This window comes from Diadema antillarum, unplaced genomic scaffold, assembly GCF_040938485.1.
Source record: "Diadema antillarum isolate AM-2024a unplaced genomic scaffold, OU_Dant_1.0 scf00000092, whole genome shotgun sequence".
Taxonomy (NCBI): Eukaryota; Metazoa; Echinodermata; class Echinoidea; order Diadematoida; family Diadematidae; genus Diadema; species Diadema antillarum.
Window position 1 is genome coordinate 920,281 of NW_027270981.1, and position 25,984 is coordinate 946,264.

General features: G+C 38.2%; 1 protein-coding gene across 1 annotated transcript in view; it reads left to right on the forward strand.

Moving 5' to 3' along the window:
* LOC139718266 (RING finger protein 150-like) overlaps positions 1 to 25,984 on the forward strand; it is a 55,577-nt gene that overhangs the window by 18,893 nt on the left and 10,700 nt on the right. The window contains exons 4-6 of the mRNA XM_071629748.1: positions 3,310 to 3,381; positions 18,566 to 18,645; positions 20,273 to 20,369. Coding sequence (XP_071485849.1) covers positions 3,310 to 3,381; positions 18,566 to 18,645; positions 20,273 to 20,369 — 249 coding nt within the window. The remainder of the gene's footprint in view (positions 1 to 3,309; positions 3,382 to 18,565; positions 18,646 to 20,272; positions 20,370 to 25,984) is intronic.

Genomic DNA, 25,984 nt, shown 5'->3' on the forward strand with positions numbered 1-25,984 from the left:
AGAAAAGAAAAAGAAGACTGGACATCGGAAATATTTCAGAGCTAATTGAACAGTCATGGGGAATTATGTGTTTAGTATCATGTGTGCATAGTCCAGGTTTTGTTGTCTATCATGTAATGCATAGTCTGGGGCCCCCTCAGAAAAAAAAAGAAAAAAAAAAGGAAAAAAAAAAAACCACAAAAAACCCCAACCCCCAAAAAACAACAACCAAAAACAAAACAAAACAAAACAGAACAGCACAGCAAAACAAAACAAAAACAGATTCATTTGACTGCTGGTAATGTTATGTTTTTAATGAGTGCATTTGAGCGGATGACAGAATGTCGGTCAAATAAGAGTTACAACTGTAGTTGCTCATTCTGATTGTTGTCAGAGCAAAGGTACCTATTGCATTAAAGTTGTACAAATGTATGCTCATTTGGCATGATGTAGATACCTGTGACTATACACACGAATGTGATCATAGTATCAAGCAAGACACATAACAAGTGGTTGTATATTGTTAAATCTAACAAATGGCTGAAGGTAAGGCAGAGTCTGTTTATGTTCCTGCTCCTGATTGCAGTTACTAGCAATATTAGCAAATAAGGCGAAACAAACACAAACCCAATTTAGCTGTGAGCAAGCCAGAATCATATTATGCAATTACAATGTAGGCTTGTGCATGGATTATGGAAAAACCCCTTCTGACTGTATTTGTCAGAAAAACAACAAAGTACTACCTACATATTGGTAAGTCCATCAACTGATCAGAATTATGCATGGCAGTGTATTATAGATTATACTTGATCTTGGTTCTGACATTGTTTTTTTTTTTTCCTCCAACAACATCATTGTGATAATAAGGAGCCCCTATCTTCAATACATTTTCAAGTTCAGAAGTGGAACAGTTTAATCATTATTGTGAAGTGATGCCTTGTAAAACAGGCAATTTCTAACTAATCGCATTCATTATCATGATACAACAATATTTTCTAAGAAATCAAAATTTTACAAAGTATCTGCAAATTGCCTGGAACACTGTTTAGAAATGTGTGTGTAAGTGGAAAGGAGGAGTACATTCATGTTCCTCCACATAAACCAGATGGCAATTTATGTGTGTTTGTTTGTGTATGTGTGTGTATGTCTAAATGTTTATTTGTTTGTATTGTATGTATATTTCATTCATGGTTCCATTCCCAAACAGGGAATTGCAAAAAGAGGAAGAAGTAGGGTCACTTTCATCAGTGTACTGAGGAAGGACACAGGCCTTGATAATATTAATGAACTGAGGACAGCCATGTTAGACAAGTTTGGAGGTGCAACTTCACTTATGGAAGCCGAGATGGCATGGGCAGAAGCTAATACATGCCCTCAAATTGGTAGTAGTAGTAGTAGTATATTTAAGAATTGCAGCTCTATCAGTTGATAAGTTTCATAATGTGAGAATCTATGGCTGTTTTATCTACAAAGACCAACCACCTGCAGGTTGGTACAAGGTACAAGTTTCCTGTATGTTTTCTTCAAAAGCTCTTTCGTGAAAATTCTTTGTAACATACTAATTTTGTGCTGTCAAAATGCAAAGTGCATGATTTAAGTACAAAGGATACTTATGACCCCCCCCCCCCCCACCGTGCGCAGGGCCAGTAGAAAGTGTAGTACACCAGAGTAATCAAGAAAAAAAACCAAAAACCCACCATCTACAAAGTACATAGTAATGTGCAATGCAACAGTTTTTATTTGGTACTGCTTCATCAGGTAATTTTTTCTGTTACTAGATATAAACAATAATACTTATTTTATTATTTTTTTCCTGCACACAAACATTTCTTATTCTGTGGCTGTTTGTTGCAGTCTTGTTTTTAATGACTTTGTTTAGATAGCATGGATTATTTATATGATTGTTTACATGTCATAATGCAAAGGTTTACATGATTCTAGTGCCAAGTGCGATTGTTTGTGATGCTGCAAGTGAAATCTATGGCATTTTGCCAAGTTGTACTCTGGAGAGTATCTGTTTTCAGCTTGTATTAAAGTTTTAAGAACGGCCTATGGGAGCACATTCTTAATGCATGCTCACTACGACTCTGCGTTTATGGATGAGATGCCTAAAGTAGTTTGATTGTCAGATCCCCCCCAGAATGAATTCTGTGTAAAATAGACAAAGGTGAATGGTAACGAGTACATACATGTGGGTGCGGCCTGTGTCTGCTGTTTCCCAGAATTCATCAAGGTACCATACGGATAAGATTGCTTCACAAGCTGAGTGTACTTAATGCTTGAGTATGTTATGTGGAGTAGACAAATTCAGGCTGGTTTATCAGTGGCACAAGTTTATGATTAAAAAAAAAAAGGTTAGATATTTTACCTTTAAGATTTACACGTAGTGACCATTACCACAAATGAAATTCTGATTTAGGTCGTTGTTTCCGTGCATACACATGTCATTTAATTTGGTGAGGAAAGTAATGAAATATAGGAGTGACACTTGCCACTAGGGAATGGAAGAGAAGAGGGAAAAATGGGAAGAAGGAGATATCTGCTGAAACGAATATTTATGTGTGCTAGTGTGATTTGAGATGGTGAAAGTATGTTCAGAGATCTGATGGTAAGGCTCTATGTGGTATCAGAGCACTTGGTAGTCTGAATAGCCTTGCTACTTTGCATTTGAGCAGAGGTGTATTGTCGTATTTAAAGATAATATGGGTAAATGAACTGTAGTTGGCTGGTTGACCTTTTCAACTGGAATGTACTCAGATGATGAATTTTCTGCCTGGACAGTTTGGGGATATTGTAATGACAGATTGTGACATCTTGCTGTTTGTAATTTGGCTGCAATTGTAACATATGTTTACAGTATCCTGTAGTAATGTAATTTTGTACCGCAACTGTAGACTGAAGGGGTGGGGCGGGGGTTTGCTTTCAATGTCCGACAGGTAGGTGCTGCTTTGCACAGAGTCAATGTGCTGGAATTACTAGCAGCTCATTGTAAAATTTTGATGAGGGTTGTATGTATATGTGTGTTGTGTGTGTGTTTCTCACTGCTTATACTGTAAAAAAAAAAAGTTAATAGAGCAGTAATTACTGCTAAGTTCGTGTGGGTAGTAGAATCTCTTAATTGGTTCCTGTTGCCTTCGTGTCTGTAACGCTATGGGAACACTGATATTATCTTGTTAGCAGGAATTGGTTCATGTTAAAGTGGATTAAGCTTAATGTGCTGAATGAGCTAGGTCGAGGTATATTAAGAGATGGCTCTCTAAATGATGTGTGAGGCTAGTCACTTCCTGGCATTATGCTTGATTTTGTGCTTAACTTTTTTCTTCTATGCAGAAACAATTAGGAAGAGCGGCCAAAAAAGTTATAGCCAAGCTTCCACAAAGAACAATAAAGGATGATGATCAGGTAAGTTTCATTATTTCTATTTATTTTTTTTTTGGTTTTGGATACAGGGAAAAGTGAATATACTCTTCCCCACGGTATCTATACTATCTTGCAAGAGGTTCATGTGAGGTTATTTTGTTCAATTTGCAACCAGAAGTTGTTGATCTCTCTCTCTCTGTCATATTTGTATGTGTGTGTATACGAAAGATAAAATATGAATATATATATTACATGTATAGAAATATGTATACATGTATAAACATATATATATATATATATATATATATATATATATATATATATACATGAGTATTGACTGGCAGCTTATTGTGAAATTTTGATGAGGGTCATGTGTGTGTGTGTGTGTGTACAACATGTATATGTAGAGAGAGAGAAATAGAGGAGGGAAGACCAATATAAATTTGAAAACCACGTAGATTTTAAGAGACTATGAAACAAATATTGTTTCTGAGGATGTGCAGTATAATGAGTAACGATTAAATGTGTGTTTTGTTACCTTTGCCACATTAGATGTCTGGATGTTAGATGAGTTGAAACAATGTCGGGTGACTGAATATATGTGAAAACAATTAGTACTGTCCTGGTGCGACAGTTCACTACGCTGCTCGCATTATGTGAAGTCATCAGAGGGGCCGTTGACTCTGTCGTGGATAGTTGCAGTCTGTCCTTCACGCAAGGTCGATGGCATTTAGAGCTAATGGCCTTGAGTGGGTAACATCACCTTGTTTAATATAGTTTTAGTGGGCTTGGGTGGGTTTCGGTGGATGAACTTAATATCCACAGTAGATAACTCATGATGGCATGAGACTGTTCTTTTAAGATTGGCCTTCTTTATCTTGACTTCTGCCTATCTGTGTTCACACTAAATCTTGCATCTAAATCCATTGTGTGGATGCTCACTTGGATTTCTCCTGGGCACCATTTCATGAAAGATGTCAGTCTCTGACAAATTCAGTAAAATCCTTGGTTTCGATTGGCTGAGAAGCTCTGGTCACTTAAAATTGTTACTGTGGGGATTGTCAGAGACTGACAGCTTGTCAGGGCTGACAACTTTCATGAAACGATGCCCTGCTGTCCCCGAGAAGCTTGTCGGGTCCGGGGACCAAAATTTATTTGGAGGCCAGGGGAGAGTGACCTTGGCCAGTAATCGATAGCGCCTATCTGTATCCGTCAGATGTGCATATGGGTGAACTCTGGTGTCAGATGGCAGAGCACATCCCAAACCCCAATTTTTGCCTCAGCTTGGGGACAGTCGAGATAGTACTGTGGACGGTCAGTTGAGATAGTAGTGTGGACAGTCAGTCGCTGAAAAGATAAGGTCTCACCTGACGGTGCCCACAATGCGGGACTTAGTGTGAATGCAGGGTGTCTTTGGGATCAAATTGCAGGTTATGAATCCAGTCAGAAAACAAGAAGTTGGCAACCCATGGGCATGATTCAATGATTATGCAAGACATTGAAGAGGACAGTAGTGTCAATGATGTCCAGATGAGTCTTCTTTAGTAGTGTCCTTTTCTAAAAACTTGATCAGGAGAAAGAAAGTAAAAAACAAAAACAAAAACAAAAACAAAAAACAAATACCAGATATCAAGGAGGAAATTATTGTGTTATAGCTCCCCATGGGTTCTTTTAATGTATCAACAAAGATTATACATGTTGTGTTTTCTTCCACTGCTACGATCTCTGTCTTTGTCTCTGCTTCTGCACAAGAAATAACTGTTTCCTGAGAGGAAGTTACCTTGCATTAGGGGAAAAATAATTTGAATATTGGTTTGGATGAAAGCTAGGTTTTTGTAAGAAGTAGTTGTAGTACCATAGGTTAGTCACATTATATTTATGATTGGTGTGTTATTCTATCCTCGAAAGAACATCCAGGATATCTGAAATGAGAGAAAGTCGACTGAAATGTTGCTAGCTGGATTGTCTCTTGTTTTGGTACACCCCCCCCCCTCCCACACACACACACAAACACAATCAACATCCTGCTAATGATTACAAAACCTGCTGCTATAATGAATTGTTCGACTTGTGAATTATGCACAGATCCTTGGGGGTAGCTGTACAATGCATCATGTGGTGTTACCTGTTTTAAAAAACTCAATCACAGGAGAGTAGAACCTGATGATAAAAGAAATTTAAAAAAAAGTCACAGTATGTAACAGGGTGCAGGGGAAGTTCAATGCTGATGTGATGTCAGTTGTGTGATGCTAAATTTGTTTAGCATGCAAACATTGCACTCATCAACTGCATGTATTGCCCACTCCGCTTTCTTTATTGCATGAGCAAATGTTGTATGACATACATTGACCTGCATATTAAGAAATTATCACTCACCAAAAATGTCACACCGTTCTACTGTGTGATCTCTTCATTTTTATTATTTGATACATTCGTCGATCAATGTAGAATGATGAGATACACGGAAGTGGGGAGTGATCCTGTTCAGGGTGATAAGTGCACTTTGCAAAATGTTAACAGTCTGTGTATGGGCAGCCATGGACAGTCATTTTCTCATCCCAGGGAAAGCTAGCCTCCTCATAATCCTGAGATATGACAAAACTGCGGGGGCAAAGTGGTTTATTCTGCTGTTTATGATGACAACTTGTGCTATAAATAGCAGCTGTTGGGTTTGTCCAGAAGCCATGGTAGGCTTGCACAATATGTTGCCTGGTTGTTCTGATTAACATCCAGCGCGGTTTCCTGGGAGCGGGCTCAGCTGCCTGTACAGCTAGGTTATCCCCATACATCTTGCCTGGACAATTTTTGTTCAAAATCATACATCTCGCAGATGTTATCTGATTTTGTTTTTCCTGATCATCCTAGTTGTAGATAGAAAGTAGTCTTTTCTGTGATTATCCATGGTTGATCAATGTTGCATTTTCATCCTTCCTTCGTCTTCTTGTTTTGTACAGATATCTTCCCCCCCCCCCCCCCCCCCCCACCCCCCAGGATGTAGAAAGAATATTTGTATCACACAGTCTCGGCATGAAACTCAAGATACCTTATCCCTGGGGAAGATAGCATTTCAGCCTCAAAAGAACCGCATTGTGTATGCATTTATGATAATGGTAGCGCATAATCCTTTGTGAATGTACAGTAGCATACGGTAGGTGCATGCATTTGCAAGTCAGCCACTCATACGGCCTCTTCAGGATGACTTAAATGGAGGATTGGATCGCTATCCGCTGCAATAGATTGGCTCTTGTACTCACAAAATTAGATGATCTACACTAGAGACACAGTCAGCTGAATCCTTACGCCTAGGCCATGTCATGCCGATAGCATTGGAGTACAATTGCATATTTAGGTTGTACTTACCACCATTCCTCATTACATGTGTGTGTGTGTGTGTGTGTGTGTTTATCTGTATAGCTTATATTACGATAATAATGGGGGGGGGGGAATGGTAGTTACTGTCAGTGAAAATTAAGATAATTTGTTTATGTTCACAGTGAAAAGAAGGATGAACTTGTACTTTCAGTCATGAGACACACCAAAAGGTCAAAATATGTGGTCAGGTTAAAGACCATTATGTCAATAGATTGTGAAGCATGCGATAAATGTCAATTTCAGGTTATGTTCAATTTAATATTGTTATATTTTTTTCTGTAGATCGTACTATGGTTAAAGATTAAAGATGGTACATTAATGTTATTTTGTGACTTTTTATAGATTGTAAATATCATCTGATACTCCATAAAGTGGGAGAAAATTTTATACATCCTGAAATTTAACAGTCTTTAAATTGAACTGGAATGTTACAATATGAACAAAACATACATATTCCTGCAGGGTAACATCTTATTCAAGTCGCCTTGTTATCAATGTTTCATTTTTGCTATGTTACGCTATCTAAAAACTTAGGTTGATTGGTTAGTAAATCAATCAGGACATTTTCACAAATTCTTACAAATATCAGTTGTAGTGCCAGATTTATTCCCAAACCTTTATAATATTTTTGAAATGTGATAAGGTCATCAATATCTTCTTGAATTGCAAGAGACATATTGTCTTTTAGACTCCAAGGGTATTTTTTTTTTTCTCCATCAAATTTCCTCCTATGTGCATCAGTCTTCCATGCCCTGCTTCTCAACCATTGCATTAGACCTCCTTGTGTTCATTTCCATCTTCCCGAAGCTTGTAACCTTTGTGTGAACCATCCCCCTCCTCCTTCCAGCTGGGTCTGTGCCGAAATCCACCCCAGAGTAGGAAACATTCTCCGTGAACTATTCGAGCCATTTACAGGTGTCTGTCAGTATGTGAGCTCTTCTATAGTCAACACTGCCAGTTAGGCCATCCTCAATTCATTTCTCATCCCATAGCACCCCCTTTTTTTTTCCTCTTGTACCCACCTGTATATCCTTGTGGACCCTCTAGTACACGGGCGGATTCAGGAATTCCGTAAAGAGGGGACGCCCTTTACAAAATGAAGGGGGGTGCACGCACCCCTCCCCCATATTTTTCTTTTTATTTCTTTTGTTTTAACAAAAATAAAGGGGGGAGGGGGCGCGTCCGGTGCGCTCCCCATGGATCCGCCACTGTAGTAGATGATAGATGGGGTAAAAAAAAAAAAACAGGCTTGGTTTGGGTGCACATATTTTCACGTTTCATATACATTCATATATGTGTCTCCTGTGTGGCTACAGTGGTGTGGCATTGGGAATTTACAATTCTGACGGAGCCCAGCACACAAAGGGACCTCTGTGCCTAAGTGTAATTTGCCTTTGGAGTATTGCTAAGGAAAAAACAAAAACAAAGCAAAGAAAACAAAATCAACAACAGTGGATCACAAAGCCTTCAGATTTTTCAATGTATTTTCTTGGGCGCAGATATTTATGAAAGTGATTTGGCATAGTCATGGATGTTGCGTTCCCCCAGGCGGCCAATTACGTGGCTTCACAAGGGCAGAAGGCCGCAAGAATAGAGGAATGAATAAACAAGAGAGAAGTCATATAGCATGGGTAGTACATAGTGTATTAAAATGTCTGTAATGGAAGCGTTAAAGGGATGGTACATTATTGGTGGAGATGAGAATTGGGCTTTTAACTTTTTGGGAGATACCAAGAAAACACTTATGAAATAGTACAGAGCATACCATTTTAACAGGAATTCAAAATTCATTTGATGAAAATTGGGTTTGGAATGACTGAAACATCCAAAAACAAAGTGAAGCAAAGCGATCGTAATAAAGTGTGGGTCTCACACTTTAATAGAATCGCTCTGTTTTGGATATCTCAGCCATTTCAAAACCAGTTTTCATGAAATGTTGAATTCCTCATGGAATTACATGCTCCTTCATATTTCATAAGAGGTTTCTCATTATCTCACCAAAAGATGTTAGAAACCTGAAATTAGGTCTCAACCAAAACTATACGATCCCTTTAAGCTTATTTCAGTTTCTTGTGTACTGCAAAGTGTGCGCATGAACATGTGAAAACCAATATTTCATGGTTTCCCTATTAGAAACACTAAAGATTACTTTACATTCTAAGATTCTGTTATTAGGCTATATCATTGTGTGAGGGGATGGCGATCAGTAACTCAAGTCGTTTCTCAAGGGCATTGATGATTGAAGGCATTCTGGAGTGTTCTGTTTGTGTTCTGTTTTGTTTTATTTTGTTGGTGGTGTGAGTTGTTCGTCAGGAAATGAGCAACTTTGCTGAGAACTTGGATGAGCATGAAGGGTATCTGTGTTGTTGTCAAAATGAGGCCAAGTCTTGGTAATGACTCTGGCTAATACTAGCATTTTGTGGTAGGCAGCCGACTGTACAACCTAATGGTTTTCGCCAACATGTTGAGATATCAGCAGTTGTGTATTTTGCTTGTCTTTTACCGTCCCTGAGATGTGGCTGTGTTCCTGTGGAAATAGGCTCTGCAAGTAAGCCTTTTTTCTTCTCCAGAACAAGATGGTCAGTGGTTTGAAAATGGGCTTGCATGCCCCATATTCCAGGCAGTGTAGAGAAGTTGAGAACTCGCATAAGCCGCAGTCACTTTCTGAATGCATAGAAAGAAGGCGCAGTTTCCTATTGTCTCAAAATGTACCAAGTGGCTGTCATTAGCATCATTGTCACAGAGGATGCTGCATTTGTTTCAGTACACCACACAGACATGCTAAATTGGGACTACTTAAGGTAAACGATCGGTATTTGTAAAGAATTACTTTGATGGGGATATGCAGGTGTGCATGTAAGATAAGAGATTAAAGATGAACAAGCGGAAGTACAGTATTTAGTGTGTTTTCCATTGGCAAGCTGCTCAAGGTAAGCTGGTTGTCCATGCATGTCCCAGCCAGATTTAAAAAAAAAGTAAAGTAAAACAAAACCACCAGGTATCAGTGTTGATGGGAGATGCACTTTTTTTTTGATAAAACAGACAAAAGAGGTGCGCCGTTATGCCTAATAACATGTGCGTAGGTCGGTCTGTTTTCAATATTTTGACAAAACAAAGAACCTGAGGACACACACAGAAAAGATGTCTTCCTGAAGAGAGAGTGAGCATGTGGTTGTCTCCTTAATAAACGGATGTACTTCCTGTTCCACCTTGTTGTTGCGAGGCGAGTGTTAGGTGTAGATTTCCCCCCCCCCCCCTCCGTATAAGCAAGAGACCTGTGACCAAATAAATGTCTATTTTTAAGTTGCTTCCATCGCCTGATCAATTGCATGTTCAGATGTGAAGGTTGTAACATTTGCTGAGAATTGATGTGGTTTTCATCCCAAATGTCTCTTGAGAGCTTTATCAATGCTTTCTTCATGCACTGTTGTTTCTTTTTGTTGTTGATGTGAATGTCAGTGAGGGCTTTGGAAAGATATATACTGTATACGCCAAATATTTAGCGAGGTTTTTATTTTCGCGAATTTCGCAAGTCAGGTGCTATTCGTGAAATTAAAGACACGCGAAAATATTGACTGATCCCGATGTGGATGTGACGTACGCATGTACATTTCTCCGTTCAGTACAGGACTCCACGATCGCGAATTTATCACTTGCGAAATCGTCAGGGATTCCCGATTCGCGAAAATTTAGACTCGTGAAATATATGGCGTATACAGTAGTCTACAGATGATTTTGAAAGTCCTATGTTGAGTGTATGTATTTATTTAACCTAAGACTTTTTCATCACAAACTAGAGTTTACTGCATATAAGTTTGTCACATCAATCATTGAATTTCTTCTAAATTGTACCTCAGAACTCCTTGTTAGTGGTGAAGATTATTAAAGACCTCTAACTATTAGACTGTAATTCAATTGTGATGATGTTTCGTGATCATGACCCTGACTTACTGTGTATGCCATATATTTAGCGAGTCTAATTTTGTTGCAAATCGGGACTTCACGACAATTTTGTGAGTAGTCCTGTGGAGTACCTGTGCTGAATGAAGAAATGTATGCGTGCATGTTGGAATCAGAGATAGTATTTTCATGTGTTTTTAAATTTGCAAATAGTACCCGACTCGTGAAATTCACGAAAATAAAAACCTCACAAAATATTTGGTGTATACAGTACATGGGAGATCCAGTGCTGCGGGATAAAATGTAGAGATGTCCGCACATATCCAGAACAACTCTGCATTTTCAGCGTCACAGTTTCCTTGTGTTGGAGAGCAGCTGTGGTAATCCTCTTGATAGAACTTCTTCATCGTCTGGCTTAATGTGCCAGGGTGATAACTGTGAGCTGACTGTTACACTAGTCACCCGGGGTGAACCATGAAGGGTCAGCATTATTCACCTGTTTTGTGGTATGGGTAATGTGGCGTTGACCACCTCACCGGGTAAGCACAATTTGTTAATGTAGGGTGGTGAAATGGACTCACTTTGGAGAGGCAGCTCTCTTGATATTTAAGACATGGGAATGAGTAAATGGATGGACGAAATGAATTTATGGGTAACTAGATGAATGAGTCAGATGTACAATTTTATATCTCTTTTGCATGATACTTTTTACATTGTGATGGGATGGATGGGGGAAGGTTCTGCTGGAGTAAACAAGATGCGTAATGCAGCCATCTACATACTTCTTTTCAAGGCAATGGCTGCTGTATTCGTACATTACTTTAGTGCTCTGTGGCACAAAGGATCATTCTTACCCTCAGTCGCACAAAGAATCATTCTCAAGGGATACTGTAAACGTGGTCGATTTTCCCCAATACACCGTCGACACAAGCTTATACTCTCCACTGGAGTTATTCGTAGTACTTCATAGAAAATTTCTGGTTTTGTTGTTACCTAGGTATGTAGGCTGTATGAAAAAAGAGAAGGAAAAAAAAAACTGGTTGAGGGTGTGTTGTTGTGTCATGTTTGTGTGTACATGTATGTGTAGTTTACGTGTGTGTGTGTGTGTGTGTGTATGTGTGTGTGTGTAAATGAATATGCAAGTGTGTATATTGTGTGTAAATGTTTGTGTTTGTTTGCATGTACAAGTGTGTGTATGAGTGAGAGAGGGTGTGGGAGAGAGTGAGGAGAAATATGACTGAGAGAGAGTGTGTACAGTGTATATGATTTATTGTATTGTTTTGTGAGTCTGGGAGCACAGTTTTTCAAATTCATGGAAAGACGTTTATTTTGTTGTTTGTTTGCAAGAAATGATGGATAGTATTGCCAGTGCTTGATGTTTGATTCATGTTATATGATTTATCTACATCCGTTTGTGGTTTTCACTTCCTTATCAAACATCTGGACTTCACAGAATTTTCAATGAATCTATGTTATTTCTATTTATTTCCAAAAGTTTCTTCATATTGCTTCCTCATCCCCTTTGTCTTTCCCAAGTCTCTTTACAGCACAAGGACGGAAATTCAATATTATCCGTTATGTAAAACCTGGGCATGAACTTTGGCCCCCCCCCCCCCTAAATAGTTCCTAGACCACAGACTGTCAGTCAGTTACTAGAAATGCACTGTCGGCTGAGAGCCAGAAGGGTATTAAAGGACAAGTTCACCTTCATAAACATAAGGATTGACAGAATGTAGCAATATTAGTAGAACACATCATTGAAAGTTTGAGGAAAATCAGACAATCCGTTCAAAAGTTATGAATTTTTGAAGTTTTTGTGCAGTACCCGCTGGATGAGAAGACTACTGCAGTGTATGAATAACTTAGATGTCACATGCGTACAACAATATAAGGAAAATATAAAGAGAATTTCACAAAATTCCATCTGTTGAAAAAAGTATACATTCCCCTGACTCGTTACCGACAAATGTTATGGGTAATATTATTCCCCCTGCCTTTAGAAAGAGGCAAGTCAAGTGCTCTTTTATTATGCGAAAAAAGTGAAAATATGTTGAATTTTCTTTTACATTTTCTTTATACTGTTGTACGCATATGACTCACAAGCTGTAGTAGTCTCCTCATCCAGCGGTTCCAACACAAAAATTTAAAAAATTCATAACTTTTGCATCGATTGTCCAATTTTCCTCAAACTTTCACTGATGTGTTCTACTAATATTGTTGCATTTTCTCAATCCTTATGTTTATGAAGGTGAACTTGTCCTTTAAAATCACAATTTGGGGGGATATTCAGTTATTGGTGTCAAGTTGTGGAGCTTGATTTCCTGTAGGCCTACATTATGGTGTTCATTTTTTTTAAAAGATTATTTTCGTTTTCAGTAAAATGTTAAAAATCAAAATCACAAGGGCACTGACTATTCTACAAGATATTTTGAGCAATGCCTATCACCCCACCCACTTTTGATTATTAATAAGTTAACTTTTGTAGTTCATGAAAATTGATTGTTTCGTTTTTGCTCATGCTGAGATCTTAAAATGCGATAATGCCCTTCTTGTTTTCACCTGATGACATGTAGGCCTACTTGACGTAATCAAAATACACAATACACAACCATGATGAAATTAAAAAAAAAAAACAGTAGTAAGAGGGAATAGGAGAAAATGATATTTTTCCCCACTTTTCTGAATTGGCCCCATGGGCCCCATACTTCAAAGAGGGAAATACCCATTACGTATCCTGTAACTGGTATGCATTTATGATATTTAGTTTGTTTGTTTTTCTGTTTAAGAAATGAGATTGTAGCCATGAAATGGAAAAGTATTCTTTTTCATTTGATTTCTGTTATTGAAATAAAAACATTTAATTTTTTTTTTTACTTGACTTTAGCATGGCTTTATTTTCCAATCCAGAGCCCAAATATTATTTTTTGCCTTCAAAAATATGTTTGTTTTTTTAAACAGTGCATCAGTATGTATTTTGGGTGTTTGTTTTTGTTTTTGTTTTTGACTGCAAAGGCTGGCAGCTCTGCCATTTGCATCACTTGCCCCACACTAAGGTTTCAGCTGCCCCAGGCAAGTGGGCAAGTTTATTTGTGACAGCCTCAGTAGGTGTAAAAGCAGTTAATTTGCAAGAGTTTAATTTTCATTAATCACTGTTGAGCCGCTAGTCTAACAATGCAAGAAAATATCGCCACGTGATTTTATCTTTGTGCACTCTGTTGTTTACTAAGAAGGCCTACATTTAAAGTAAAGTGGCTGAGTGAATGGACGGATATAAGTGCACTTATAATTGTCTACACAGGTATGTGTCATATTGCAAAAATATCTGTCACTGGTGGTATGCAAAAATAACAGCTTTCACAGTGGTGGAAGCTGGATTGTGTTTTTTGCTCTTTTTTTTCATTTATCTGAAATTGAGTACCGGTACATAGTAAGAATTATGTTCTGAGACTTGGTCTTGAATTTCATACAATGTGCCATCATGTACCATGTATACGCCACACATTCAGCCTTCTGATTTAAATTGATATACACTTGGATTATGGACACCAACATACAGTACGACACTCATTTACGTGTGTGAACATGTATACACATCAGTATAGGGCCTATATCTGAATTGGGTACAGTACAGCTGCCAAATGCATCGCTGAATTGTCATGCACACATCCATGCTCGCAAAATGACCCTGACAACCTGCCCCATGCATTCCATGTACCCCTTTCACACTGGGCAGCGGGATCAGCGGGAGCACCCCTTGGACTTCTGTGATGTGGACTCTTCTGCTGCAAATTCCTTTTGAAACACCAATACAAACACTAGTGAAAATTGTGAGCAAATGTTACCCTCCTCACGCCATCGAGTAAAAATGGCCCAAAAGTTCAATGCCCTAGGTATTCATTAGAAAACTGGTCTAAAAATCTTCCCCTTAACCCATATCTGCTGGCTGCGTAATGCCGTTTACAAGCTCTTGTGCCGGAGGCTATTTCATGCTTGTTCACTCAACTGTGCTCTCTCAACTTCAAATTGATGTCATTGACACTTAATGAGAAGAAAAGTATGGAAAACTAAATATCAGTTGAAAGAGAAAATGATGCTCTTTAACATAAGATATAGATCAGAGTCCTCTAGTTAATGATAAGTCACACAATATATTTACATATGAAATGTACATGTATGAACAATCATCACTTATTCAAAAGAAACCCCTTATGAAAAATATAGTACTCTTGGTCTAGTCTTTCTATGGAAAGATAATCACCATACCTGAAATCTTATGATGTGAACTTTCTACTGGTATTAAAACTCAGAGGGCATCAAATATGAAGAATTATTGAATGGAAACTGATACATGCTGTGGACTAGTGGGGTCTGCTATCAATCCTATGGATGGGACTACAGTAGAGTAGGCCCTATGTATGCGTACGACATATAGTTTGATCTCGTGTAGATGTAGAACTATTCTGTATGCTGTAAACTTCAAAAGTGAACACTCGACTTTTTACTTAAGCTTCTCTCTGCTGCTGCCAAGCCCTTGCATGTATGGAATGATGCAGTACAGAACTAGCTGATTTGTTCCTTATTCATACTCTAAATTTGCATGGCTTCCATGTTTCAGTGTGAGAAAGGTAGGCAGCAAAACATTGCCATCAATAACAAGTAGCAATGTCCCCAGTTTATCCACCTGGACTTCAGCAAGCAAACTGGTGGGTTAAATCAGTGTGAAAGGGGCTGGTGCTCACTCCATGGAAGGGGATGCCTCGTTGCGGGGATGACATCATCCTCCTCGGCACTCAGTGGCAAAATCCGCTCCGGTTTCCCGAACGGAGGCTCGTCAGCTCTTCTTCCAAGAAGCAAGGGTTAATGTTCTTCCCTGGTTCTTTTCAATGTGATCATTTGAGCGAAGCACAACAATTTTGTGCATGGCCATTACGACTTGACTTAATGGTATGTTGCCATGGCATTTTGATGGCAGAGCCCCGGGGATCACTGGCCTGTTTTTTTTTTTCTTTTTCTGTGTATATCTTGTAGCTTTCTCAGTAAGTACTGCCACAAGCAAATATGTAGGTAGAGTCTGTGAAGGGAGGGAGAGACATATTAATTAATGCTGTTGTTGGAGAGTTTTTACTCATCATTCTTGAGTTAAAAATGGTTGAGAATATTAAGTTTTGGTGCATCTTGTTTCAGCTCATGAAGACACTGTGTGTGTGTGTGTGTGTGTGTGTGTGTGTGTGTGTGTGTATACCACAGTTTTATTGTGCTTATCCAATCAGATGGACTGCTAGAAATAAACTAATCTGATACCATCTGGAGCTGATGAGATTCACAAACCTAGCTTTCACACTTACTTAGAGTGCTCAATGTGAAACATGATTGTAATGATGCATCACTAGAATCTTGATTCAAATTAAGCATTGTTGCGGTTGTCAATTCAAACTGGAATCGTGGAGGATGATTTGAATAATAATTCCAATCATGTTTCAAATGACGGTCCAGAAGTGTTTTCCGATCACGTTTCGCCAGAATTAGGCACCAAAATGACCATGTGAATGTATTTGAACTCCAGTTGTGTTTCGAGGAACGGATATTACGATGACCTTCCAGCCACTTCCACAGAAAGACCGCACTCCTCAAATGCTTGCACTGTGTGCGCTACTAAGGGCTCAAGAGTGATTGATATTAACTTGGAAATAAGCAGAACCTCCCCTCCTCGCTCCGAAATTCGAAACCACAGAATCTGTGAAACCTTCCTTGGTCGTGTGAACGAATGACGACTTGAATCGTAATTGCAGTCGTTTTTAGAATTCAGCATTCAAATGCGGCACTCTCAGTACGTGTAAAAGCAAGGTGAGTTGGCGTGGGTTTCTAGCAGGAAGATATTAAGATAGCCAATGCATCGACCACACAAACATTGACACATGAGCAAGCACAAAGAGAGAGAGAGAGGGGGAGATTGGGAGTGAGACTCTTGAAGGGGAGACAGGGCGGAAGAGTAGGGTAGGCTAGAGATGAAACGCCCATCATTATAAAGATGCATACCTTTCATTTAAAAGTGAGCCAGTCATGTTTGGTAAATGTCAAGGGATACTTTGCACATTTCTGCTGAAGTGGGCTCTTGTCCTGCAAGTGAGATGCGCATTGATTTGCCTGGGTGTGGACACTCTGCTGCCGAGTGATCTTCATAAAGCCATTTCCATGGCAACAGCAGCATATGATGACTAATGCTTCTACAAGGATTCAAATTTTCTCTCCATATCTCCTTCATTCTTTTTTTGTTGTTGATAGGCAATGGGTTTGGGTTGCCATAGCAACATCCACGTTGAGATAACATCCTTGAGTTGACCATTGCACAAATCATCAGTCATCATTCATTACATATCAGGCATAATAATAATGCTTTGAGCAGTCACTGAGTTGAGACATGCAAACCACTGGCTACGTGATGGTCAATAGACTACTCTTGTTTGTAATTGGAGGGTAAAGTAAATAGCAAGGGTAATTATCCTGTATTCCACAACAGTTGCCAACAAAGTAAATTGCGTGGTAATTGGTGACATTGCTGAGATTGCTAGAAGTATAGAGTATCTTTGCTGCTTAACTTCAGATTGTCAAAACCCATATTCAAAGGAGAGCAATCAACATCAGTCTATATGGGTTTTGTTGCCCTTGTGGCGCGTGTGCGTGGATGCGCAATAGGCCAAATCTACCACACAATGAGTGATTTGGATTTAGTGCCAAAGGAAACACGCTTTAAAAAAAGGATCCGTGTTTCACCATCTTCATGAGACATGCTCTTGTTTTACAGAAATTCTTCTTGCCCCATTAAAGAAAGCCATAAGATTATACTGTGATCATTTTAAAAGCATGGTGTTATGATTGTACGAATGGTTTTCTGTGAATCATGGTATAGGTAATCCTGTTGTAGTGTAACAATGTGTGTATTGTGTGTACAACACTGTTCAGGCTATGTACACATTGACGGATCTGATTATTGTGTGAAAAGTATTAATCATTTTAGATCTTATGTGTGAACACTGGGCAGTTAGCTTAACTTCCTGATTTGATATGAAATTAATACAGTACATTATCTTTTTCGAAAACATGGATTTAAACAAATGGTGAAGTTGGAGAACATGCTGTAGGAAGTTGCTTGGTATTTGTTTTTGGTTTTATTTTTTGTTTTTGGTTTTTTTTTTGCATTGGTCAGTGCTAATTTTGTTAGATGTATGCTTATTGCCTGCCTAGTAACTGCTTCAAAGGGACTCTCGTATGAATCTTCGGTTTGATTTTGTTTTGTGTGCCTTGTTTTGTAGAGGATAAAAGATCTGTGCAAAGTTCATGTAGGTCCATCTCTTGAGGTTGCCAAATACTTTCGGGATAACGGTAGATCCCATGCAATGGCATTTGGCATTATCCAGTTGCGGTCTTGTGAGCAAAATGTGCAATTACGATGCAGCTTCATAAATGTTAATACTCCATTGCAAGGCTGAATGACGTACTTGCATCTTGTACAGTTTGATGATGTTGGAAATGTGTGCTACGTTTTGTTTGATGCTTGGCATTTTGCTGGGCCGTGTATTTAACCGTGTGTGTAAATGTGTGTTTGTTTGTTAGTTTCTAAAATTGGTAGTTGTGCCTTGACATGAAATTCATTGAAATTCAGTACCAGCACTGTGGGCGTTCTACAAACGCGGCCAGTTGATACAGTCCCCCGTGGTGACGACATTCTGGAAATTACTACCGTCGTTAACAATGCCGACGGAGATCAATTCTCGTTATTTCAGTGCGATGTCAGTGTTGACGTCAGCGATATGATTAGGCCTTGCTGTCAGTCAGGGGAGTTTGCTCGAACCCACCTGTGGAGAAAGTACATTGTCAGCACGTTATTAAGTCACTATAATGTCCTCATTTATTACCTCTTCGTTCCTCTATTGCCCTCTCTTTTGTCTTCCTACAGGAAATAGTTGAAATGGAAGCTTGTCCCGTGTGTTTAGACATCTACAAAACCAACGATATTCTCAGGGTACTGCCATGCATGTAAGTATTACTGACAACACTTTGTATTTTCAAAAGACTTAATTTGTATGCGTCAGCTTGTTCTTTTATTTGAGCTATAGCAACAGGTGGTATTATTATTGTTGTTATTATCATTATTATTATTATTATCATTATTATTATTATTATTATTATTATTATTATTATTATTATTATTATCATTATTATCATCATTATTATCATCATCATCATTATCATTATTATTATCATCATCATCGTTATTACTATTATTATTATTATTATTATTATCATTATCGTTGTTGTTATTGTTATCATTATTGTTATTGTTGTCATTGTTATTGCTATTATTATTATTGTTATTATTACCATTGTGTGTGCCTTTTTGGTGGGGTATTTACTTTTGTTGTACAAGCCCTCAATGACTGTTTTACTGTTACAGTGTTGTTGTTGTTGTTTTTTTTTCATTTCATTTATAGAAAGGTTGTGTCTGACAACTAGAACAATTGCCTAGGGCCTACCTGACATTATGTCAGTAACTAATGTGTGCAAACTGGATGCCAAGTATAGTGAAATGTATTTTGCATGTAGAAGAGGAATAGGATAGCCTGGGACTAGGTCATCAGAGGGAACAGTGTCCAGTTGATTTGAATACATTAGCAAATTGACCTCATTTCCGTGAAATTCAATGAACAGGTAACAAGCGGCAGTTGCATGCCCTGTCTTCAGCAATATGGCAACATGACTGCATCTGCTGTATGCTTGCCATGTGGGACAGAAAATGCCCAATATATTTCATCTCCCTCTCTCTCTCTCTCTCTCCCTCTTTTATCCCCAGATGCAGACTCTGAACACTAGTTGTAATTTCATGAATTTAGAAAGGGTTATAATCTCATGAAAGAATTTTAATCGTAAGCTCTTGGTCAGCACTTCTTTTCATGAAGTAGTAGCCACTAGGAGTGTTTGTACTGTGGTCAATAGACAGATTCTCGTACATATTCAAGTTATGTTCAAGCCTTATGATATATAAGTTGTTCCCGACAACTAAAAAGCCTGCCTGAGGCTGGCCTGATAAAGCAGCAACTGATTCATACAAACTGGTTGATGGAATATCTCGTTTTTGGGGACTTCAGAGGAAAGATAACCTTGATTTCAAAATTGTGATGTGGCATACTGGCCTACTGGCAGTGCTTAGCAAACTGAGGCTCCAACCTGTAAAAAGCATGCTACATGTGCATGCAAATAGAGCAAGACAGTTTATTAACATGTGTTGTTTATACATTATGTGTGTATGTGTATAAATTCTTTTGATGTCATCATCACATTGACATTGTTCAGCACAAAAGGTTTTTGTGGGGAGATAAATGAAAAAAAAGATGTATTTTTTGTTTTGTTGTGGATGGTTCTGATAACAAAGTTTTCATATCAAATATAGTAGAATTTGAATCAATCAATCTTTTCTTTTATTTGAATGAAAACAGAATATGATTGTTTGAGATTTTCATCATAAAAATAGATATAATTGTTATAATTGTTATAATTGGCATTTTTTTTTTTTTTACCAAGTTTCATATGTATAAGAAAATGTTTTACCTTGTCAGGTGACCTCAACAAAAATGGCTGTTATCTCCTTCTTCCTCCTCCAACACAGGCACGCATACCACAAATCCTGTGTAGATCAGTGGCTGGTAGAAAACAGGACGTGCCCCATGTGTAAGCTCAACATACTGAAGGCATTAGGTTTTCAGGTAAGTGTCAGTGCCTTCCAACCCTCTCTTGGAAAGCTGCTTTACTTAGTATGAACTGTGAATTTTTTCCCCAAGTTTTTATGTTTTTTTGTTTTGTTCTGTGTGTGTGCGTGATTGTTTTGTTTTTTGTTGTTGTGTATTTTGCTTTTTTTTTAAATTACACTAGATAATCATTATTATTTTCTTCTATTGACCAGTAAACTTAGGAAGGGTTTTTGAGCCCTGACACTCTGCAAAAGGCATGAGAGTTACACTGGCCTTTACTTCTTTTCACTGTATAATAGTTTGATATTGCCACACGGTAGCTCTTACAATTGACCCCAGTGCATCATCTGACAAGCCGAAAGAGTTGTCTTAATATTTTAGAGGAATGCGGGTATCTCGCTGTCAACCTCATTTTTCACATGTAGATTTATCTGTACCAGAGGTATGTGTCTTGCACATGTGTTTGTTGACCAATTTTTACCAGTTCTGTTGAATGTGAGGTTAATGCCAGTGTATACATGGTCCATAGGAAGTGCAATAAGTTAATTACTTTGCTAATCTAATGTAATTAGATGGGTGTGCCAAAATTCAGATGTGTAATTGCTGTTTGCCACGTGTGTGGTGTATGAATAGGGTTGTACATGAAGTGTTGTACAGATGAAAGCGTCAAGTTTGGTTGTTTCGAGCACTTGCTATACCTATTTTCTCATATCTTAACTTTAATGTAGGAACATATTTAAATCTTTGTTATGCAGGCTTAATTTTGCTGCTTTCTGTATAGTCATATTTTTTTTTACAAATTAAAAAGAATTGACTGATTTCAGGTCGTTCTTTACTTTATGGGAGAGTGTAAGGAAATTTCTATCTCTTCAGCTCTTTTGGAATAACTTATTGTGTCACAGGAAATTATGTCAATGTGGATAATTCTGTGTAGATTTAATTTGGATTCTATGGGCATGGTTTTCTGTTTAAAGCATTTAAATCATCATTGCCATGGACATCTATGTAAAACCTGTGAAAATGATGAAGTATACACAAGCATCTTTAGAAGCATTCACATTATCAGTTTTCCTGCATGCTTTGATAGACCCACTTATAAATTTGAACTCAGTTATAAAGCATGGTTTCTTGTGAGGTGCTGCCAATATATTATGCCCACATTCAGTTAGAGACCTAAATAAGACCCCTAAGCTTTGAGACCGGCTCAAAGGATTTCGGCAGTGTGGATCGTCGATGATTAGCAATCGAATCCGTCGATCAGTTGCAAAATGGAAAAGGAACTTATTATTAGCTGACGAAATCCCGGCTAAAGGTCTGCGATTGAGATGTGTGATCTTGTCAATTTGTGACGGAGATGAGGAATGAGATTATGATGGGGAATTTTTATACATTCTTAACTTACTGCCACTCAGCCATTCACACCACAGAATACGGATGCAAAAATCAAATACGGTGATACTGATCTTCACTTGCCTAAAAGAATCTTGTAAATGCATAATTGGCAATGGCCGCGATGCTATCGATTAGCGAGGGACCAAGAGGAAATCTTGGGTTTAGTGGGCGGATTTGTTGTCGTTTTGTATGATTTTTTTTTTCCTGTGCTCCATTGGTACTTGAATCAATATCTGAAGCACGGGAAATCCCATTAAGTCACATTTTTTACACAGAGATGCCAACTTATACGATCTTGAGTATGCTTTTTTTTCTCTCTTCAAATTTATGTGTTTTTCAATTATTTTGCCTTTTTTATTTTCTGTTTTTTAGGTTGAGATTTGATTTAGCATTTCCAGCATGTGCAAGTATGATTTTTTTCCCTTCAAAATATGACTTTATGATCGGCATCAGTATTATTTTTTTGATCTGCAGATATTGGCAACCCTGATACACTGCACACATAGTAATTGCATAGACTTCTTACCCAATAGTCAGATTAAATCTCTGCTATGTTAGCTACCTTTATCTTTAGATCACAACTGAGAAGTGTGAGCATTATTAACCAAAGTGAGTTTTTGTACTCAAAACATTACCTGTGAAGTCTGATATTTATGACAATATTTTTATCATCATTATTATGATTATGATAATAATAGTTATAGTTATTGTTATTATCATTATTATTGTTTTAATATCTTTAATAAAGGAAACATTTAGAATTTTCTTCGGAAGTTTTCATCCAATGTACGTGCCTTTGCAACATAGCTGTGATGAACAGAGAATTGCCCCTCCCCCGAGAAAAGCCCAAACACACTGAAGAATTCAGTATGCGTGGGAAAGTTTGAAATGAAATGGACAAATTTTAATGAAGATTTGAGTGCATGAATATCACTTCATTATCACTCAGTATCTTCTGTGGGCAGCCATCGCAGTTACCATGGTTTCACGGGTGAGTAAATCACTTGCCAAGAATTCCACCTTTCTGGTGCGCACGAAATTCATTTCACTTTCTCTCAAAAGGGAACACTTTCTCTTTTGTTTCAGCCCCCTTGTAGAAGAAAAGCATTGCGTCCAGACAAAGAGTTTGCGAGTCAAAGGAAGTCATTTCCTGTCAACGGAAAGTCCCTGTCGTGTGACACCTCAATATGCTTTGGGCTATGGTGTAAAATGACATATTATGCCAGATGAATACGTACATTCAATCATATGACATACTGTCGAGGATGTCTTCCCCACTATGATATGATGTTGAAGAACCAGTGTAAAGTGTGTATGACTTCTAAAGCTAATCACTTGAGAAATTTAGGGAAAACTGACGCATTGCGTGAAAACGTGAACAGCAGAGAGGCGTGTTCCTATATACCGTCTGATGTCTGACATTTTTAAACAGCTGCGTGGAAGCGCAGAAGCTCTTAAACCTCACACAGACTTTTGGAAGGGAAGCCATCCCGTGTCCTGCGAAAATCAGATTTTGGGTACCCTCGATTGTGGTAACTGTGGCATCTTATTGCCTTGAGGCATGTCCTCAACTGTTTTTGCCTTTAGAAACTGGGTGTTTTCACTGATTTGTTGTTGTTGTTAGGGGAGGGGGGAGAGGAGGGTTTTGCATCACTAAACTTGATACTACAAATCATTTAGCTAGCGTACACAAACACATGCATACACACATAATCATACTCTTTTCTGTATGTTTTTCTTTTTTGAGAGAGAGAGAGAGAGAGAGAGAGTTCATCCAAAGAGGTTTCATTCAAAAAAGAAATTGAATTCCTGAAGAGGAACATACCCACTCACATTTTACATGCTAGGCATCATTGCTCTGTGTTTGTGCACAGTGCCAAGTCCATTTTATAGGAAGTGAAAATTAGAGAGTGTTCTTATCGTACGATCGATTGCTGTTTCTCGCAGTGACTTTCTGCGACAAGACTGGGCAAGCCCACAGAGGAAATACTAGCTGTCATGTAATCCATTAATGCGGATAGTATCCCAAACAAAAGTGATTTACATGGTAGGATGAGGAGCTCAGATTTAAGCGATCAATATCATTGCCAGCATTAGATTTATGTTTGACAGTATTTTGAATGGACATAGTCTGGGTGTTTTATCTTTGAGAGGGAATATCTTGAGAGTGATTTTTTTATTTTTTTAATGTAGATATTTAAATGTAATACTTGCTGTATGTAGACATTGTAGATATTGTCTTTCTTCCCTTTATATATTTTTTATGAGATTGTGTACTAATTCAATTTTGTTCCAAGTTCAGATTTCTTTTAGCCGATAGAATAAAATCAAACACCCAATAATGAAGAATAAATTGAAATATGTGCACATGCAAAAAGAAAGAGATAGTGAAATGAGATTTCATAAATAAAGAAATACTGATATTTGTCGCAACTACATGTTTAATATACAGTGGAAGAGGTGGTGATTTTATTATCTCTTAATTTTCCTGATTATTTTTATGAAAGAAAATGAATGAAATTATTTTTTTGGTCAATGAGGCGACCACAACCCTTCTTCCCCCTTCTGAAAGCCTGGATTGTTGAGTTATTTCAGTATTACAATAATATCATGTGAAAGGATTTGACCTATTATTTTTTTTAGAATGAAAAAAAATTTAGTACAGATTTGTGCACAGGTCAAAGGGTGACTTTTTAGGACAGGACATCATCCCCTCTTTAGTTTTATTTGTGTTGTTGTGACCAGTAGCTCTGATTAATGACAATATTTGAAACTTAAAGGAGAATGAAACCCAAGTATATACTGTAAACGTCAATATTTTCGCGCGATTAATTTTTCGCGCTGAGCGGCTCGAAAACGTATTCGCGGGTTCTTAAATTCGCGCTCCGCAGCAGGTTACTTTACTGTAGTACACATTCACTGCTTTCATCCAAAGCCTCTGCTACATAGCTTGCTATGCCAGCGTACGACAAGCGACGTAGCGAGCGGCTCGACTGCGAGTACAAGCACTCAAATACGTAGTACAGCTGTGACTGTAGTACCGTAGTCACGGGGGAATGTAGCATCGGTGCGTGCGGTGCGGTGCACACATGCATGCTACAGTACACAGCAATCTATCGTCTCTTCGCACAGTACTAGTAGCGTAAACATGTACTACGTAGCAGTATCATCGATGAAGCGCACACAATTCAAAATGTGCATAGAAAATTGTGAAGATATATTCGCGCGTTTTTGAATTCGCGCTAGCCGAACGTAGCGCGAAATCCGCGAAAATTAATGTACCGCGAAAATTTCCACGTTTACAGTATGTGGATTGAGTGAATGCAGCAATTTTAGTCGAATATGATACTTTCAACGAATCAAATTAAATCGAATATGATACTGAAATTAAAAGAAAATTCGACATATTGTCACTTTTCTAGCATTCAATGGAAGAGCGTTTATCTTCTTTCAGAAAGTAGGGGAAATAGTATCACGCTCACATGTGTCAGTAACAGTTCAAGAGAATTTGTGCTTGTCATAAAACAAGTAAATTTGTGGTATTCTCTTTTTATTTTCTTTATATTGTTGTATTATGTATATTTGTGGAATTTTCTTCATCGAGCTGTTTGTTAGGATTTTTCTGTATTTATTAAAGTCGCATGATCATAGAGCAGATTTCCACTTTGAATATGCTGCCTTCATTCCTGAACCCATTTCTTGTGGAGGCAGTCTTTCCCTTGAAATGCCTGAAAGTCGGGCTAGACCGTTACCGGGATGATTACCGCGAGAGGTCCTGGGGACGTGCGGTTCTCCACCAGTCTGATACGGCATACCTCTGATTGTGTGCTCATGTGGCCCAAGACTCGTTTTCACACGTACCCAGAGTGCATAATTTGAGTTGTGATTCTTGTGATGCATCACTATAGTCATGATTCAAATGGCGCATTTTGGCCTTGTGTATGCGAACTGAAATCGCGAAGGCGAACCAAATGCTAGTTTGATTGTGATTCAAATGACAATCCTGGGGTGTTTTCCGGTGAAGATTCTCCAGAATTACGTAACAAAACAGTCGTGTGTTATGATTGACCTCCAAAACATGTCTTTTTGAGGGGCAGGGCTGACGACGACCTTTCAACCACTTAACATTTATGTAGTAAAATCGAGGCTCTTCGAATCTCGCACTGCATGAGCTGTACTGCGCATCAAAGAGAGAGAAAGAGATAAAAAAGGTACTAGTAGTCAAAGTGCGGGATACT